The 20,974-nt window shown below is 43.7% G+C and overlaps 1 protein-coding gene across 9 annotated transcripts in view; it reads right to left on the reverse strand.

The window, feature by feature from the left end:
- Nucleotides 1-20,974, reverse strand: part of LOC102445688 (cyclic nucleotide-binding domain-containing protein 2-like) — a 44,096-nt gene that overhangs the window by 4,306 nt on the left and 18,816 nt on the right. For 8 of the 9 annotated variants that reach the window (XM_075938722.1, XM_025189534.2, XM_025189530.2 and 5 more), the window contains 8 exons: nt 20,750-20,823; nt 17,977-18,053; nt 17,014-17,097; nt 9,388-9,458; nt 8,776-8,853; nt 5,770-5,830; nt 5,590-5,680; nt 1,436-1,515 (listed from right to left, as the gene is read on the reverse strand). In XM_075938722.1, coding sequence (XP_075794837.1) covers nt 1,436-1,515; nt 5,590-5,680; nt 5,770-5,830; nt 8,776-8,853; nt 9,388-9,458; nt 17,014-17,097; nt 17,977-18,053; nt 20,750-20,823 — 616 coding nt within the window. The remainder of the gene's footprint in view (nt 1-1,435; nt 1,516-5,589; nt 5,681-5,769; nt 5,831-8,775; nt 8,854-9,387; nt 9,459-17,013; nt 17,098-17,976; nt 18,054-20,749; nt 20,824-20,974) is intronic. The other variant, XM_075938723.1, reaches the window with a different exon arrangement.

The raw sequence follows: 20,974 nt of genomic DNA on the forward strand, positions 1-20,974 counted from the left end.
AAAACTCGGTAGTCTAGACACACCATTAGTATGTTACTGAATCTGTTTCCAACCAGTATTCCCTATGGGAGATTTGGTAGTGTTTTGTCAAGCTCAGTTTTAAATGTTTTAACAGTGCTGTCCTGAGTAAGAACTGCTGGAGGCTGCCACCTGGCCTTGGTCTTGCGCTACCCCCATCCATGCTACTAACCCTGTTGCCCCAACCTGGCTGGCCCTCCTGCGCTTAGGCTCCCGGGCTCTCTAGTCCAGGAGCATCCATGGTCCTGCCGGACAATGGATGTTGCTGGACCAGAGGGTGCCAGTTTGCGGAGGTCCAACCTATAATACATTGTAACCACAATCCCCAACTGAGATACAGAATTAGACAGGCCTCTGTTAACATATACTTAGAAGAAAATGAGGCTTGAGTAGAACCATATTCTGCTAACTTAAATTCTATTTGTAAATGTCCCAGCTCAGAGATGAAATAAAACAACAACAAGATTTCCTAACACTTTGAAAGCCTGTACGGCTGTAAACCATGAATGGACAAAAGGACACCAGTGTGTGTAAAAGGAGTCACAGGGATTTTTTTAATGACAACCAAGAAGAAAGGTATTTTCCTTTCAGTATGGAATACTAATGAGTCCGGGACAGCAACAGGGCCGCCCGCTGACGCGGAAGAGGAAGTACCCTCTGTGACCCTTGAAGGGTGGGTCTAGGACTATATGAGCCCCGGGCTCAGTTAAAGCCAGGCAGCCCAGCTGAGCGGATGCCTGAACCCAAATCCTGCAGCAGAGGCCCCCAGGGCAGAGGAGACTCCGGAGCCCTGGCCTGAGCAGAAGAGACACCAGCCTCCGCCTGAATCCACACTGATCCCACCGGGACCCTTGCTGGGCACCGACGACTGGACCAGCCCTCCAGGATCCCTGCCTGAGCCCGGAGCCCATGGACACCCTGCCAGCCTCTCTGTCACCTGATGACACCCCGGAGAAGCACCAGAGTCTACTAGTCCCGCAGGGGGGATGACCCTCAACCTCGATGGCATGTAACAGCCTGGATACCCGCCGACCTAGTAGCTGCCAGGCCGCCACTATCAGGGCCCTGGGCCGGGACACAGTACAGTGGGTGGGCCTGCATTGGATGGCAGGTTCCCCCTGTGCTTGTCAGATTTTCAGGAGTGAGGGAAACCCGACCCCTGCTTGGCTGGAACCCGGCCAGAACTTTAACTACTGTTCCTCCACTGCTCGTCGCCCTGACTCAGGGCCGCGCCTCAAACTGTGTTCATAAACCCTCCGTGCTTCCCCCTTGACCTGGCGCTCTGACCCCAGGCTAGGCTGTAGGAAGTTGTCGCTCGGCCAACTACAAGGCGAAGGCATGCCACACTCACTTGTGGGCACTCTAGAGAGTCAGCTGTGCCCCACCCACTGACGGGAGACTCTTTACAAATACTCACCAACACAGCTCCCTGCAGCAAAGTATCTATGGTGATGATGACAGGAGACTCTGTCCTGCTTGTCAACAAAGATTTGTGAACTGGTTAAAAAAAAAAGAAAAAATTAACTTTTTCAATGACAATATTTATGTACAAAATCTGCATATTTATTTTTTTTATTTTTAAATTATGTATTTACCATTATTACTATAGCTGTGCCAGTCTGACACTCAGCATCTTTCAACCTCCCTCCAATTCCTGGGACTGAATTGGCCCCCACTTGAAATTAGAATAACCATAAGGCTGCTTTAACTTATGATGGCTGTGCAACTTACTAGCATTTAGGATAGTTGCTAATCCCCAGGAAAATGTCACCTAGGAAATGGTTAATGGTACTGTGTGGGGGTTTAGCGCAAAATTCTAAAAGAACAAATCTCAACCTGCCTTCCAGAACAGGTCAAGACAACACTGGTTGAAATGCCAACAGTCTCCCTACATAAGAGTTCTTACTGCTAAGAAAAAAAAGTCTAATATAGGTAAGGTCCAAGAATTTAGCCTAGCGGGACTGGAAGAAAAGAGTGGAAGTCCACTGTGTGGTAGCAAAGCAAAGGTAATGTCTACATATACAAGAGCAGTATCACTTTAACTACACTCACATAGAGTGGATGCAGATATAACAACATAAGAATGCTTGTACTATCACAGGGTCCCTGGTATTCATCTCCTCTTAATCTATTTCACATATCCACCACTCATCAATAGGGGAATGTGTTCCAATTCATATTGGTCCCAATCCACGTAGCTGTCATTTGTGCAGATTGGGATCAATATTAATTGGAATACTTTCCCCTATTTTACGGGGGACCTGAACAGAAGTAAGGGGCAATGTTCCCTCTAAGCTGCACAGCAGCACAGCTTCACAGGTGATTAATCAGCCCTATCCAGTCAGAGGCTCAGGACTCCGTGCATGGAACTCAATGACTGGGCAGGGCTGATACAGGGTAGGAACATTGGTAACGGGGTAAAGGATGGGAGCCAGGAGCAGAGCCCTGGGCATGGACCATGCAGCCAGGACCCCGTGTGAGGGGCCAGGAGCAGAGACCCAGCTGTGGGGCCAATATCCAGGACTCCCAGAACAGAGCCTTGGGAGCAAGAAGCTGGATGTCAGGCCCTGGGCATGTGGCCAGGGAGCCAGATCAGTGCCCCAAGAACATGAAGCCCCAAACATTTGGATCCTCAGGCAGAGGGCCAGCAGCCATGAAGCAAAGCTGGTGGCTAGTTCCTGAACATGGAAGCATGGAGCCCCAAGTGCAGGTTCAGCAGCTGGGGCATGGAGCTAGTGGCCAGGCCCCAAGACGTAAGGCCCCAGCACAGAGCTCCAGGAATGGGGCCAATAGTCAGGGAGCAGGGCTGCCGGACAGAACTCAAGCCCTAGGATGGGGAGTGGAGGCCCCAGTAAAACCTGGGGGTGCTGCAGCACCACCACTCCTGCACCCCTAGTTCCCATGCCTATAGGAAGGGGGAGGATCTGAGGTAGAGCACAATTGGAAGTGGAGGAACTAGGCAGGAGGAGGCAGCGTGGGGGTGGCCATGAGTACAATACTGTACAGGAGGACCCCAGTATCTGTATCCATCGCCCTTTTCAAGAACACAACTCCAACATATACCAGGGACCTGCTATATGGCTTATTCTCATAGGGTATGTCTACACTACAGAGTTTTGTCGGAAAAATGGCCGTTTTTCCAACAAAACTTGGGGAATGTCCACACTGCAATTATGTTCTTCCAAAGGAAAACTGAAAGAACAGGGGGTTTTCCGGCATTGGTAACCCTCATTCTACGAGGTAGAAGCCTTCTCGTGAAAGGGCATGTGTGGACAGTGAAGAGGGAGTTCTTTTGGAAGAAGAGGAAAGAGGAAAAAGCACAGGTGCCCTGGTGACCACTCTGTCCATAGCAATCACAGCTTACATGTGAGAGAATGTCCATTCAGTCTGGACGCTCTCTTTTGAAAAAGCAGATCGCTTTTTTGATGCACGTTTGTAGTGTAGACGCTCTCTTTCGGAAGAAGTTTTTTCAGAAGACCTCTTCCGAAACAAACTTCTTCCGAAAGACGCCTGTAGTCTAGATGCAGCCATACAGGAAAGAAAATAAACTTTATATTAGTACAACTGCACCTGCACTAGAGGTTGCACTAGTTAAACTTTATTTAAAATAAATCTCACATACCCCTAACAAAAATAGTTATACTGGTATAAAAATGGTACACAAACCATCCTTAGTACAGGAACTCAGACTGCTAATGTGTACAAGCATGCCTAGTGGAGAATTCAATCATAGAATACTAGGACTGGAAGGTACCTCGAGAGGTCATCGAGTCCAGTCCCCTGCTATTATGGCAGGACCAAGTATTGTCTAGATCATCCCTGACAGACATTTATCTAACCTACTCTTAAATATCTCCACAGATGGAGATTCCACAACCTCCCTGGGCAATTTATTCTAGTGTTTAACCACCCTGACAGTAAGGAACTTTTTCCCAATGTCCAACCTAAACTTCCTTTGCTGCAGTTTAAGCCCTTTGCTTCTTGTTCTATCCTCAGAGGCCAAGATGTACAAGTTTTCTCCCTCCTCCTTATGACACACCCTTTTAAATACCTGAGAACTGCTATCATGTCCCCCCTCAATCTTCTCTTTTCTAAACTAAACAAACCCAATTCTTTCAGCCTTCCTTCATAGGTCGTGTTCTCTAGACCTTTAATCATTTTTGTTACTCTTCCCTGGACCCGCTCCAATTTCTCCACATTTCTTGAAATGCAGTGCCCAGAACTGGACACAATACTCCAACTGAGGCCTAACCAGCACAGAGTAGAGCAGAAGAATGACTTCTCATGTCTTGCTCACAACACACCTGTTAATGCATCCCAGAATCATATTTGCTTTTTTGCAACAGCATCACACTGTTGACTCATATTTAACTTGTGGTCCACTATAACCCCTAGATCCTTTTCTGCCGTACTCCTTTCTAGACAGTCACTTCCCATTCTGTATGTGTGAAATTGATTGTTCCTTCCTAAGTGGAGCACTTTGTATTTTTCTTTATTAAATTTCATCCTGTTTACCTCAGATCATTTCTCCAATTTGTCCAGATCATTTTGAATTATGACTCTATCCTCCAAAGCAGTTGAAACCACTCCCAGCTTGGTATCATCTGCAAACTTAAGAAGCGTACTTTCAATGCCAGTATCTAAATAGTTGATGAAGATATTGAACAGAGCTGGTCCCAAAACAGACCCCTCTGGAACCCCACTTGTTATACCTTTCCAGCAGGATTGAGAACCATTAATAACTACTCTCTGAGGGTATGTCTACACTAGCCCCCTAGATCAATCTAGGGAGGCTAATGAGGGTGACCGAAATTGCAAATGAAGCACGGGATTTAAATATCCCGCGCTTGATTTGCATGTTCCCAGCCGGTTGCCATTTTAGAAATTGACTAGCCCGAAGTAACTGCCTGCATCTACATGCGGCAGTGAAACGGGATTCCGAAATAAAGCCCTAACTCGAATTAGCTGGTAAACCTCATTGCAAGTTTCCTGTTACTGTTTCTCCCTCCTCACTGAGCAGTGGGCCTACCCTGTCCTTAGTCTTCCTCTTGCTTCTAATGTATTTATAAAAAGTCTTCTTGTTTCCCTTTATTCCTGTAGCTAGTTTGAGCTCATTTTGTGCCTTTGCCTTTCTAATCTTGTCCCTGCATTCCTGTGTTGTTTGCTTATATTCATCCTTTGTAATTTGTCCTACTTTCCATTTTTTATAGGACTCCTTTTTTATTTTTAGATCATGCAAGATCTCATAGTTAAGCCAAGGCAGCCTTTTGCCATTTTCTATCTTTCCTACGCAGTGGAATAGCTTGCTTTTGGGCCCTTAACAATGTCCCTTTGAAAAACTGCCAACTTTCCTCAGTTGTTTTTCCCCTCAGTCTTGATTCCCATGGGACTTTACCTATCAGCTCTCTGAGCTTACCAAAATCCGCCTTCCTGAAATCCATTGTCTCTATTTTGCTAGTCTCTTTTCTACTCTTCCTTAGAATTGTGAACTCGTGATTTCATGATCACTTTCACCCAATGGCTTATCTAACAATCTTGCTGAATATTATTAGAGTGTACTGCCATACTCACTGTCAGTTTCAGCTTGTGTTATTCTGTTGGAGGAATCTCTGTTGCTTAGGCAAGAATCATCTTTAAAAATCTTCAGCACAGAACAACTTCCCTTTAAATACATGAAAGGTAATTTTAAAATAATCACTCAATAGCACCTCCCCACATCTTCAAGCTCCATGCTGGTTTGCAGATACTCACTTCTTTCACAATGTAAATCCAGTCAGTCATATTACTGTTTCTCAGAATGACAGTTCCTCTTCTACAATAAGAATAGAAGGAAATTTACAGATATAGAAAAGTTATAAGATGTCTAAGATTTCTTTTAAGAGTCTAAATTAAGGATATTTTCCATGAGCACTGCACCCACTAAAAAGTCCATCAAGTTTATTGTCACGTTTAAAGAGTTCTCTCCGGTTTCAGTAAGGCTGAACGAATTATTTTAAATTTTTTGTTTTTATATCTCTTGTTTACTTTCTATATTTTAGTCACCTTAATCCAGAGAGCCAGTTTTATCTGATTTATTCATTCCACTTTTCACGTTTCATGTTCTAGCATGTCCAGTGGTGCAGGAGTACATTTATATTTTTATTATAAAGCAGTTCTGTTTGATTTATATGTTGATTTGTTTCATGAAAACATCTGTGTTAATACTAGACCAAATCCTACAGGCCTTACACAATCAAAACAATGAGGACTTCAGTGGGAGATGGCTTGAGCCAAAACAACAGGATTTGATTCAGAGCTCACTAATGTCAATGGGAGTCTTTCCATTGACTCCAATGGGCTTTAGGATCAGGCTCTTAGCGAATACTTCAGGAGTTATTATTTCAGTTGACGCTTTGGATTTTGAAAAGCTTTTTATTGTTAATTGTTTGTTAATATTCAGCCTGAACTACCCCAACTGTTAAAGTAGTTCTTTATTACTTCAAAACCATCTTGCAATCAGCAGACTCGGATGCTGTTCCTGAAGTGCTACAGCCCTGTCAGGTTCAGCTTTAAGGCACTTTAAGAGAACTCCTCATAACAACCCAACTCAGGTTGTTCTGCAAGTGTGGAGAGTCCTTCCCTGATCTGGAGCAGTCTAGTGAACACACATACTGGAGAATAAATGCATGACTCGCTTTGCATTACTTGTGCTATTTCTTTTGCCACATCCATCTGTTAAATCTGCCAGATAATATCAAATGTTTCTGTGAGGGTGGCTGAGATTTCAGGGTCATTTTGAGGAATAAGTTATTTTATTAAAATATGCGTTGAACTCTTTCACAACATACTCAGCATGGTTTGTATCTCTGACATAAGCCAGAAAAATCAATTTTCCAATGTTCTAGACAATTAACTAATGTTCTAGACAATTAAATAATATGCAGTTGGCAATTATCATTAAATCTCCGAGTTGTCAAGCCTAATGCAGGATTTGATCCAATGCCCACTGAAGTTAACAGAAAGACGGACTGACTTTATTGATCATTTGATATGAGCCTGTAATAGGGGTACAAATTATGTCCACGCCTTTTTCAAGACTGGTAACTCACAAGGTACAGTTTGTACAAAATGTATCATGTGAAAAGTCATGATTTACTGGTCTTTATTGTCATGGTACTATATGTGTGGTAATACGGTATGCAAAATTATAAAACTGTACTAAGACATATTCCAAATCTGCAGATGCAGTCACAAACCTGTTCCTCAGAGACAAAAGGCTAACACACCCTTCAGTCCAGATAGTCCAAACTATTACCTGTTTAAGCAGCCATTCTTTGGCAGGATAAAGGATGTGAATGAGTAATTTATATCTCTGTAAACAGCTGGGGGTTCTCATCCTCAGACTTTCTGTCTCATGAACCCTAGCTGGTGACAATTCTCAAAGGAGTAGGAAAGAGCATAAAGAGTGAGAAACAGAAGCCCCAAATCATGTCTTGCGTCATTGCTACTCATGGCATTGACAATATATGAAGGATAAAGGAAACACTGGACTAAAGGAATTCAGCCAGTAAGACTTTTAAAACATGGAGAGAGACACTTTTGCTTTGAAATCATTTCGTTTACATTAGGTATTAGCTGTGTTTTATCTTTGTAACCACTTCCAGCTTCTATTTTTCATTGCTTATGATCACTTAAAAGAATCTTTCTGTACTTAAACTAGTTTCATTATTTTATCTATTCCAGTGCACTTGAATTGAAGTGTCTGGGAAACTCCAACTGAAATAACAGGATTTGTTCATATCATTTTCTATCAATAAAGTGACAGACTTTATATGAGACTATGATGTCCAGGGAAGGACTGGGTAATTTCTGGGGGGAGATCTCTGGGACTGGGAATTCACTGGTGTTGCTCTGCAGCGTAATACCAGAGTGACTAGCCATAGTACTCATACAATATGCCTGGGAGTAATTTACATGCTGGAAGCTGTGTAAGAGCAGAGCAGGAGGGCTTACTCTCATAGTGACAATGTAAAAGGCACCCCAGACTGGACAATTGAAGGGACATAGCTGTTCAAAAGTCCAAACTGCTCCCTGGGGAATATCTGCAGACTGCAATCAAGACTGCTCCCTGGGAGCAGGTCAACACTTACCCCAAAATTGACACTCCAGAGAGCGATCTGGGGGTCAATTTAGTGGGTTTAGTAAGGACCTTCTAAAGTGCCTGCTGATCATGCCCCCAGCGACCCCAGTACTCCATGGGGTCATAGACAGAAGAGTTTCCTCCCACTGGCCTCCCTCATTGGGGACACTGCAGAAATTAGATTTAAGGTGCGTCGATTCCAGGTACACTATTCTTGTAGCTGGAGTTATATATCTTAGGTTGACTTTTGTTGCATGCTGTAGGTTTTAGTCATCTGTGGAGAGACTAACACTAAGTAAATTCTAGATTTTTAGTGGGCACTCTATGTTTATCCTTATTTAGATAAGAATTCTGCAACCACATCTGTGTCAGTTAATCCTGTATCATGGAGATCTCAGTTCTGCGAGTGCAAAGGGATCAGCCAAAGCAGATCCAACTGCAGTATCAGGACCCACAAACTGCTAGTTCCTAGGTCAAGGAACACATATTTAGTGAGCATACTGCTTACTACTGTGAATAACCCTATGGCCAGACGTACTCATTTGTAAAGCACAATGTAAACTTACAGCACAATCTAAATACTTAATAATCTTAACTCCTTGGATAATGCTGGTTTTCTACACTAAAATTTTTCTTACCTGTAACGGCAGACTGTGCATTTCCCAGGATTGTCTTCCAGCAGATGGATGGGCCAACCTTTAAAACAGTGCAGACTTCTAAGCAAATCAGAGGAAAAAACTGTGAGGACCATCACAGCTACTTAAGTATAATAGCATCTGTAATGTTAAAAGTTCACTCTACTCCTGTTCATTTTAGAGAGATCAGCAAGACTAATACACACTGTTAAATTAAAAACTCTCAAATCCTCAAAACTCAAGAAATATCATCATAGTAAAACTATTCCAGAAAGTTAGTATGTCACTATGACAAAAGAGACGGGACACTTAATGAACAATAAATGATTCATTTTTGCTAAATAGTGCTTCTAATAATGCTATGAAGATCTCAAATGTGTCAAATCAGCAAGATTCACAACAATCCTGAGAGGAGGAGTTGTATTTCTCTACATAAGGAGAAACAGAGAAAAAGCAGTTAAATGACTTGCTCATGGAAACAATGTGAAAGAGGAGAAAAACAGTAACAGGTCAAAAGGACTACAGTACTTTTCTGATGATGAATCATCACTCAATTAACAACACAGCTGATTCATAGATATGGTAATTGAAAAGTCTGAAGTTCTTTCATCCTACCTCAGAAACCACATCTGCTCAGGGTCTCCAAACACTTTTTTCCCATCGTACAGGAATATCTTGACGAAATCCTTTAAGAAAAGAACCTATAAGTTTAAAAATGTTAAAAACAGAAAAACCTCCTTTTCACATATTTATAATCAAACTCTTTCCTTCTTTTATCTTAAAGCGTTTCCCTAACCACTTAAGGCAGAGGTTCTCAAACTGGTGATACCGCAACCCCTTTCTCAGTTGCTCACGGCCCCCCCAGGGGGTCGGGACCCACAGTTTGAGAAACGCTGACTTAAGGGATGACAATGGTAGAAAGCAATGTTACAAGAAAGACAGATTAACCAACATATCCTTTGCAGAGGACATGCAACATATTCTTTGCATATCCCACTTCCTTTATGGTACTTTTCCTCCCCTCACCTCCTGCTGATGTTCAGAAGGGAAGGTTACTCACCTGTGTAGTAACGAGTTCTTCAAGATGGTTGTCCCCAAGTGTGCTCTACTTAGGTACTTCGGTGCCGCTGAGCCCGAGGCCAGAAATTCGTGACAGCAATGCCCCTGGCCGATCACGCGTGCAAGGAGCCAGTGTGTGTTCTGAAGAAGCTACTGTACATGCTTGGCCGGCCCCCCTCCTCAGTTCCTTCTCTAACCCAGATATGCTGTATTCTGAAACAGAGGGGAGGAGGGTGGGTTGTGGAGTACCCACGGGGACAACCATCTCGAAGAACTCCAGTTACTACACAGGTGAGTAACTTTCCCTTCTTTTTCGAGGAGTGTCCCCACGGGTGCTCCCCCTTAGGTGATTACAAAGCAGTATTCATAGTAGGAGGTGGGAGTTTCGAATGCTGAGCCTGTGAGGCCGAGAGTACTGTGTGGCCAAATGTTGTCTCTGACTCAGCAAATGTCTGTATTGCATAACGTTGCATGAAGGTATTTGTTGATGCCCATTAGGCAGCCCTGCAGATGTGTTCTGTTGGGACACCTTGTAGAAATGCCGTTGTGGCTGCCATTGCCCTTGTTGAGTGACTTTGCACAGTTGGTGGGGACTCTCTCTGGGCTTTGGTATACGCTAGTTTAACCTAACTAGATATCCATTTGAGAGTCTTTGTTTCAATATAGGCAACCCTTGTGACCTCTCTGCTGATTAAACAAACAGCCACGGGGTTTTCTGAAAGAGCTTTGTCTACTATAGATAGAATGCCAGTGCTCCGCGGACATCCAGAGTATGGACAGCTGCTTCTTTATTGTCCTTGTGTGGTTTAGGGAAGAAAACAGGTAAGTATATGGGTTCGTTGCAGTGGTACTTTGGGTAGGAATTTGGGATGAGTCCTAAGTGTGACCTTATCCATATGAAATATAGTGTATGATGGATCCACTATTAAGGCTACTATTTTGCCAACACGTCTTGCTGAGGTGATTGACACAAGGAAAGCTACTTTCATTGACAGGTATAATAGTGAACATGTGGCAAGAGGCTCAAAGGGTTTACCCATGAGCACCTTTAGTACCAGGTTCAAGTCCCATGCTGGGATTGGTTCCTTGTATAGGGGAAACATGTTGTGTAAACCCCATATAAAGCGTTTGACTGACGGGTATGTGAAGATTGAGTGTCCTTGTACAGGAGCATGTATAGCGGAAATGGAAGCAAGGTGCACCCTGATGGTACTCATGGAGAGGCCCACATTATGTAGTTCTAACAAGTATTGTAGAATGTATGATAAGCCTCTATGGAGCGGTTCATGGTTGTGGGCAGTACACCAGGCTATGAATCATTTCCATTTTTGACAATATGTCTTTCTTTTTGCAGGTCATCTTGTGAAGATGATCTGTACTGCCTTTGGAAAGGTTCTTTCCGTGGAATTTAACCACAAGCATCCACACCCAGAAGTGTAATTTGTGGACGGTTGGATGGGGAATTCGACCTTTTCATTGTGTCAGCAACATCTTTGACTAGTGGGAATTGATGTGGTGACCAAATGCTTATCCGTAACAGGTACGGGTACCACGTCTGCCTGGGCCAGTTGGGTGCTATGAGTATTATTCTGGCTTTGTCTCGCTTGATCTTGAGGATCACTTGTTGTATAAGTGGAAAAGGCAGAAACACGTATGCCAGGTGTGCATTCCATTCTATATTGAAGGCATCTCCCGGGAGTCAGGACCTATGCCTGCTCTTGAGCAGTACTGTGGGCAGCGAGCATTCTTGTGTGTTACGAATAGATCCACCATTGGGAATCCCCATTTCCTGAAGAGGTGAGTGAGCATTGATTGGTTTATCTCGCACTCATGGTTTTGTGGGAATTATCTGCTTAGATTGTCTGCTAACGTACTGTCTTTGCCTGGTAAATAGGATGCAGCCAGGTGTATGTTTCATGGGATACACCGTTCCCAGAGGAGTACTGCTTCCTGGCATAAGCGATATGAGCGTGCTCCTCCTTGCCTGTTGATGTAATACATCATAGAGATGTTTGTCTGAGTAACTGTACCATTTTGTTTCAAATGAGAGAAAGAAAGTGCATGCAGGCATTCCTTATGGCCCTTAACTCCAGTAGGTTTATATTGTACTTGGTCTCATCTTGTATCCATTGACCCTGTACGAGCCTGTGATGTAGATGGGCTCCCCAACCTAGGAGGAAGGCATCTGTAGTGATGGTTATTGATGGCGGAATCTGTTGGAAGGAGACTCCTAAACATACTTTGTTGTGTATTGTCCACCATGTGAGGGAGGCTTTTATGTTGTTGGGTATTATCACATTATTGGATTCTAAAGATCATTGTTGCACCCCGGAGGAGGGTGTTTGCCACAAAAGTCGGTACAAAGGGGGCCATGTGAGGTGTCACATGAAAGCTTATGTTCTACTGATTCTATATATGCTATTCATGTACTTGTATAATATCTGTATGTGGAGTTATAAATATGTACTCTGTGCTGATGCAGGAAAATTCTCCGTCTGAGGCAGAACAATGTGCCAGGAATGTTCGTTCAATAGCTATGCTAATTAGAGAGGCTCCAAGGACAATAGATCTCTAGGTGCCAAAGACACACCTGAGGAATGAATCTGGATGCCTGCAGATCAGCCAGAATAATGATTGTTGGCTTGGGACACAAGGATAGGTTCCTAGGCCATGTGACCCATTCCAGCTTGGAAGAGACTAGGGATGGATATATAAAAGGCCATGTGGCAGACTCCATTTTGGTCTTCAATTCAGCTGCTGATTCCAGATGCAGCCTTGCGGAGAACAACACGCCAGAAAGAACCGTGGACCCATCCTGACATAGGATGTACACCAGAAACTTATAAGACAACAGTTTATACATCTCTGCTAAGAGCCTGCATTGAGAACTTGGTGATTTGATGCATGTAATGCATTTTCTTTAACAAGCTTACTCTCATCCTTTTCTTTCTTTTAGTAATAAACCTTTCAATGTTATATTCTAAAGGATTAGCCCAGCGTGATCTTGTGGGTAAGATCCAGAGTGTAAATTGACCTGGGAGATGTGGCTGGTTTCTTGGGACTGGAAGAACCCTTTCAGGGTAGGTGAGATTGGGTTCTAAAACCCCTCAACTGTGTGTTAGGCCCGGGGCTGATTGGGGCACAGGAAGACCAACTTATACCTCCAGATCAGTGGCACAGCCATAGGTACCCGAATGGCCCCACAGTATGCTAACATCTTTATGGCTGACTTGGAACGTTTCCTCAGATCCTGTCCCCTTTCCCCCTCCTTTACTTACGCTAAATCGATGACATCTTTATGAGCTGGACCCATAGCCAAGAAACACTGGATGCATTCCACAGAGTCTTAAACAACCTACACCCCACCATCAATCTCAGCCTGGATCATTCAATCCATTTCCTGGACACCACAGTACAAATCACTAATGGAAAATTAAATACCACACTCTACAGAAAACTCACTGACTGCTACACTCACCTACATGCCTCCAGCTTCCATCCAGGACACACCATATGATCCATCATCTATAGCCAAGCCCTTAGGTACAACAGCATCTACTCTAATCCCACTGACAGAGACCAGAAACTTCACGGTCTCTACCAAGCATTTGTAAATCTTAATTACCCACCGGGGGAAATAAAAAACAAATTGAAAGAGCCAGACAAATACTCAGAAACCATCTACTTCAAGACAGGCCTAAGAAAACCAACAATAAAACACCACTTATCACCTATAGCCCCCAACTTAAACCCCTCCAACGCATTATCAGTAACCTACAACCTATACTGGAACAGGATACTACACTCCGAGAGGCTCTGGGGGACAGACCCATTGTCTCCTATAGACAACCACCTAACCTCAGGAAGATTCTTACCAACAACTACAGGACATACCACATTAATACCAACCCTGGAACTTTCCCTTGCAACAAATCCCATTGCCAACTTTGTCCACATATTTACTCTGGTGCCACCATCACTGGACCTAACCATGTCAGTTATATGATCAAGAACACATATTCCTGTTCATCCAGAAATATAATTTATGCCATCATGTGCCAACAGTGTCCTTCTGCTATGTATATTGGACAGACTTCTCAGACATTTCACCAAATAATTAATGCCCACAAATCAGACATCAGACATCTTTACAAGGAAAAACCAGCTGCTTTTCATTTCAGCCTACCTAGATATAGTCTTAACAACCTTACTACATGCATCTTACTTCAAAGAGACTTTAATACCAGATTACAGAGAGAAACTTCAGAACTTTCTTTCATGCTTAAATTTGACACTTTACAAATGGGCCTTAACAAAGATGCTAATTACCTAACCATTACAAAGATAGTTTCCCACTTATCACCCCTGATTAGCCATTCATTGACTCAAATAGCTATTCCCTCCTTCCCTCCCTTCTCCTCACCCCACCTTCTGTACTAAATCTGATTTGTCAGTTTAATAATGTGTTCACTTTTTTCATTGTATTCCTTTGATATACAGGCAGTCCCCGACTTACGCGGATCCAATGGAATAGCATGAGCAACTGAGGCTGGTAATTATATTCCATCTGTAGAACTGTGTATATGAGTGTGGGTATGTGTGGCGGGTAATTTTAGTAGCTAGGGTTAGTAAATGAATTATGCCATGTTTATTGTGAAGGCAGATTGCCTTATTCCCCTAACAAGATTCTGCTAGTTCTAGTTCTACAAGTATAACAACTTTCCCCTGTTGGGGGGGCCTGCCCCACATTATGGGGACCACTGCATTAGGTCAACTGACCTTACAAGCCCCCCCTTTCATGCTTACTTATGGATATCAAGACCTACATTTTCAGAAAAAAAACCCTGTATACGTATACCTAATATGTGTATGCAGTTACTGCTCGTGCACTCAAGAACTGCACACACAAACAACAAAGTACATGTGTGACCGGTTATTTGGCTGTCCAGGAGGGATGTTAAATAGCGTGTAATTGAATACTTGTGTAACCACATCAAATTTTAGCAGTTACATGACTAGTTGATTGTACCCAGAGGTGGGGCCAGCAACCAGAGTGCTCCTGGCCCCACTCCCAGGGAGCCCCCTGCCCCCTGCACTGCTGCCTATCAGAGGCTGCAGCATGGGGTGGAAGCAGTCCCTGTTTGTGAGGGGTCCAAGCTCTCCATGGGCTTGTCGGCTACCCCAAGCACTGGCTCCTGCCTGTCCCCCCTCTCCCATCCTGCAGCCTCTGATACAGAGAAAGCAGGGGGGCAAAGTATGTAGTTCATAGGATTAACTGATAAGTTTAGGCTTATCAATTAATTGTGTATAGTCGTCTACACGCTGACATACCTAATGTATAGTCAAGATATTTTAATCCACCTCTTAGCCCGGTTACCTGTCCATGACTTTAACCTTGACTAAATCTTGGGTGCTCTGGGGCAGGGGATGGCCTGGAGGCACCACAGGTGCTCAGGGGCATGGATGGGGGGCAGCACAATGCCCAGTTCCCCAGTGCTTCTGGAGCGGGCAGGCAGCAGCATGTGTGGTCCAAAACCCCCACTGCTGCTACGAAGGCAGCAGCCCAACTCTTCCCCAACAGTGGCTGGTGTGAAAAGTACAGAGGCTGCCCAAGTAGCTCAGGCAGACCTCCAGCCCAACCACACAGACAGCTGCAAAAGTCATGGAGGTAGGTCCCAGAAAATTACGGAATCTAACTTTCATGACCTGTGGATAACTTTCGCAGCCTTATAGATAAGTAGTGTTTGGTTCAGAAATACTGGGCCAAATTCATCCTTGATGTAATGCCACTGAGGTCACTACAAACCAGAGATTAATTTGGAACACTGTGTTTTAAAGACCCTGCTTCATGTTGATGTAGAACAATTAGAGTTGGATATATCTTCAAAGGTTTGGAAGAAAGAATCTCCCCAGTTTTTGAACCAGAGTGGGGAACCTCTTTTGGCCACTGATCCACAGACAAATCAATTGGGGGCCGCACACAAGTGAGGAGCAAAAAAGAAAAAACAAACTCTCACTTACATGGCCCCCAACTGAGAAAGAGAAAGACACTCCACACATTCCCCTCACACACGAGAGCCTAGGAGGGCCCAGGCTAGTAGATTTTGTATGCTCTAGCCCCACTGTAGCATGGCAAACCCTGAGCCTCAGGGGCCAGATCCAGGCAAGCTGAGGGCCACATCCAGCACCCAGGCCTTAGGTTCGCCACCCCTGAAATCTGGAGACTCAAATGGAATTTCTAGCCCAGTGGTCCCCAACATGGCGCCCGCGGGCATTTGTGTGCGCCCGCCAAGTGCTCGGGGCTGGCCTGGCCCTGGGCACGTGGCGCATGCATGGTGCCGGAGCCGGCCCTGGGCACGCGGTGCTGGGGAGGGGGCGCTGGCCCCTGGGCATGTGGCTGTGGGGGGGGCGCCCCCGGGCGCGCAAGTGTCCCCGCCCTCTGGCGCCTGGCGGGCAAGCGGCCACGCTCCCTGGCGCCCGGCAACCTCTAATGGTTGGAGACCACTGTTCTAGCCCTTCCAGTATTCCTAGTTTGACTGGAAACCTTAAGAAGAAGTCCACTCATGGTATTCTAGGCTTTGCTAGGAGCCTCTTCAATTCCCAGCCAAAACCCAAAAATGCAATAGTGCACAAGAATGGCAAAAATAAATGTTATTCAAACTGTTCCAGTCTTCCAAAAGAGAATGTGTCGAAATTCTGACCCAAAAACCTAGGTAATTTTTACTCTAGCCAATCTGGTTCTGTCCATGCTGCATAGACATGGTTTGATGACCTCAGATTGTGTTTGCATTCATATGATCAACTGTGTGATCCCATGAATCTGACCCACACCACACATCACCAATGTATGGTAAGCATTCTGCACTTTTACCCCAGACAGTTTTATAGTAGGTGTGTTGGAACTTGATCATCAGTCAAATGCAAATGGAACAAATTTTTGAAGGATGATATATAAAAACAGCCATCAGTGGAGGATCTTTCTCCTGCACATCAAATCATATTTGATACAGTAGGGTCTCTAAACAAAGAAGGTAAAATTCTGACCCTTTATTATGCCTATACAACACTGCTGCAACTCAGTAGTGATAGCATGGCTGTAATTATCGGCAGAATTTGGCACAGAGAGCTTACATATGTTTGACTATTAACCATTTATATTTTTTGTAATGAAGAAATATTTACCTCTCGGTCAATACAGAGAAACTCAGCGGGTTCCTGAATAATAATAGTTGTCTGCCAACAGTCACCATTTATAATCTCTCTATCCTGAAAATAATAAAAAAGGAGGGAGGTCAGAGGAAAAAGCTTATAATTTTAAAATACTTAAACAATTTTAAAGTCTTTCTTTAATTGAAAATCTTCTCTCTATCTTTTCTACATATATATTTAACTAAGGGACAGAGACTATGTTTCATGCTACTGAGAATAAATCAACAGATAATAAACAATTACACATTAAAAAGTCATCTTATGTACATAGGGCCCTATATTGGAAAAGACATACATCTCTGCACCACCAAAACGTAATGGGAGTGCAGAGTATTAGCCAAATGGTGCACAGAATGCAATACTACATCGCTAGTAGAAATGTTGCCCAAGGACACTTGAGCAAACAACTCTCAAGAAGAGTATGTGGAATATTTAACTCCACAAGTGCTCGGGATTTCAATTTTATGCCTAATCTGTGCATAAACTCATGAAACTCAATTTATGTACAGTAAAACTCCAATAGTCCGGCACCCCCGATACTCTGGCATCAAAATGGCAAGCATTCCCGGCCGGCTGATTGAAAAGCTGGCCGCTCAGCGCACGTGCCGGCTGTACCTGAACCTGAGCATAAGGTGGAGGGGTGGAGTGGGATCGGGTTACAGCACGGAGAAGGGTGTTTTGCTCCGGGGAGGGGGAGAGGATATTTTATTTAAAATGAAGTTTGGGATTGGGTCCCAGCCAGCTGACTGAAAAGCCGTGCGGCTGTACTGGGACCTCCTGATACTCCAGCATATCCGATAATCCGGCACCACCTATGTCCCAAAGGTGCTGGATTATCGGAAGTCTACTGTACCTTGCAAAAACAACAGGGTGACTCAACTCTGTCATGCACTCATGCATTATTTAAAACACCTCACATACTTCTTTGTAACTCACCCCAAATGCATCCCCTTGACTAAAGAACCAGGTAGGCTTTACCCCACCACTGTCATTGTTCTTCTTGATAACTGTTGCTACAAGGTAAACATGAAAAATTTGCTGTTAAATTATAAAAAAACAAAGTTTGAACCTCTCTAAATGAGAAGTATATGCAGAATTACCTTGCTTGTTGTGAGCTTCAAAATGATATTTTAAGCTGTTTGAACCGAAAATTTATGTTTTTGCAAAAACAAAAAGAAAATAAAAATAGGGACTGGAAGGTAGGTTTACAAAACATGACAAATGATAGGGACACAGAATTACTGTTTACTTAAACTTTTTATGATTACAAAGACTGACACTTTGAAAGGGTACAAAAGGTCTGGAACATTTCCTGTAGTGCAGACTGGTGTTAAGAGCTTAGAGAAAGGAATTATTTAGGTAACACAGGCATTTCCTGGACACTAGCAAATATGCTACTGAGAAAAGTCTAAAGTGCATGGCAACATGTTTCAGATGGCACAATATGTTGCCCAGGAGACAGGGAGCCTAAAACTCAGACCCTTCAGATATGTATTGATTGAATACAAAATTCCTCCTGGAACTAAAGGTTTTATAAACAAACATAATTAGGGCTGTCAAGGGATTAAAAAATGTAATCACAATTAATCATGCATGCCTCCCCTTTGAAATGCTGCTGCGGCGTTTCAACAGGGCAGCGCTGCATAGAGCCTGGGATCAGCTAGAGCCCCCATCTTACCCTGGGCTCCGTGCAGCGCTACCCCTTGGAAGCGCCAGGGCAGTGCTTCCAAAGGTTTCCAAGGGGTCAGCGCAAGGTGGAGTTCAGGATCAGCTGGGGCCCCATGTTCCGCTGCCCCTTGGAAATGCTGCTCAGGATCAGCACGGAGCTCAGGATCAGCTGGGGAGTTCCCAATTGACCCCGGGCTCCACTGCCCCTTTGAAACACACGGAGGCGGCATTTCTAAAGGGCAGCTGCCACACAACTGATTCCCAGCTCAGCTGTGAGGCGGATGCCCCTTTGAAATGCAGCCTCTACGTGTTTCAAAGGGGCAGGAGTGCCCAGGGTCAGCTGTGGAGTCCCCAGCTGATCCCGGACTCTGCGTTGTGCTGCCTCTTTGAAGCACCGCAATGGCGTTTCAAAGGGGCAGCGCAGCATTAATGTCTGTGATTAACACGTTAAAAATTTAACACGTTAATCCTGGACTGTGTTGATCGCAGGCGTTAACGCATGTCAGCTGACAGCCCTAACAATAATGGTCTCAAAATATGCAAGGTACTTGATTCTTTTATTGTTTCCACTAGGTTTTAGCAAATTATGATTAGATAGAGAAGATATGCTGCATAACAACACACATACCGTATTTTCCGGCGTATAAGGCGACTGGGCGTATAAGGCGACCCCCTAATTTTCCAGTTAAAACATAGGTTTTGGCCTATACTCGCCGTATAACACTACCCCCCCTTCCGAGGCAACACCATTTAATAACATCAGATTTGATTTAAATAATTTTAATTAAAATGGTTTTGACTTACCGGTACAAAATCCTCATCATGTTCATCCTCTGACATCATAAGTTCATCAGTGACATCTTGTGGTACATTTGTAAGACAGACATCATTTGTAAGACGTGCCTGTGCTGATACTGTATGTACCGTGCTGAGCCAATCCCGGCAAGCGGTGTATTCTAGTAATGCATACAAAGCCTGCTCAGATTGGCAAAGGTTGTAATAGCCCGCCTCTCTGACTCAGCCAATCCAAGCAGGCTTTGTATGCATTAATAGATGACACTGCTTGCCGTGATTGGCTCAGCGCGGTACATACAGTATCAGCACAGGGACGTTCTGTATGTAGCCAAAGCTACAGTACTGTATTAGGGCACATCCAGCGGGCTAAAAGCTAATAATAGGGACATTCTGTATGTAGCCGAAGCTACAGTATGTTTATACCCGGCGTATAAGACGACCTCTGATTTTTGGGGGATGTTTTTTAGTATAAAAAGTCGTCTTATATGCGGGAAAATACGGTATTACAGTGTGAGGAAGTAGATCTATTTAAAACATGACTAGTACTCTACTCCTTCCATGAACACATGCATGAGCATTCAAATGCATAATTTCTGTCAGGTTTAGTGAATGTTCAAGTATGTATAACTCAGAGAGAACAGACCTCCACAACAAATTATTGTATCTCTAATTCCAGCTAATGTGGCAAAAATTTCCCACCAGGAGGTCAGATCTGGTGAGAAACAGAGTACCGTGGCACTCAGTACCATACAAAATCAGTCTCACTGTGCTGCAATTTGGAATTCAAAGGAACAAAGCTAGGAGTTTAAGATATAGCAAAGAAATGTAAACAAATAAACCTTTTTGAAATTCAAAGGATTTCATTCAAGATTATGATTAAATCCTTCTCTCTGCTCTGAGAATTCTGAAGGAATTATCTTTGGGCAACATTTATCTAATGTTTGGTTTTTCTTTAACAGCAACAAAATACAGAGGCAAGGAAACTTATCAAAGTTCTCTATCAGTGCAGCAATCCCTGACAAAGGTCAGAAAACAAGGCTTCCCCACATAAAACTACTGCGCTAGCTGCCAACTCACTGAAGTTCATTTTAAAATGCTGTAACATTCAAAAGGCCTCTTGTAAAGAGTCTTAAGTTGATAAAACACTGTACACCCTTCACATAAATAAACTGAATCTTAATTTAATTTGGCTCCCTATGACACAGCAATAAATATTGCTTCTTATTTTTAATAAATTACTACCTACCAGATCCTGAGAGACAGATATAGAAGGAGTGTGGTGTGTAGCCCTGTTGGATCATTACTTGGCAGGATTCATACCTAGAAAGGACAAATTCTCTGAACAGTGAAGACTTTAACAGCACTGCTGTTCTGAATATCTTGAATCTTCAAAGTCTTAAGTTCATTGCTAAATTATGAACTGCATCAGCTTCTCCTTTTGCTTTACATACTTTGGCAAAAGGCAGTATTT

Source organism: Pelodiscus sinensis, chromosome 11 (assembly GCF_049634645.1).
Source record: "Pelodiscus sinensis isolate JC-2024 chromosome 11, ASM4963464v1, whole genome shotgun sequence".
Classification (NCBI taxonomy): domain Eukaryota; kingdom Metazoa; phylum Chordata; order Testudines; family Trionychidae; genus Pelodiscus; species Pelodiscus sinensis.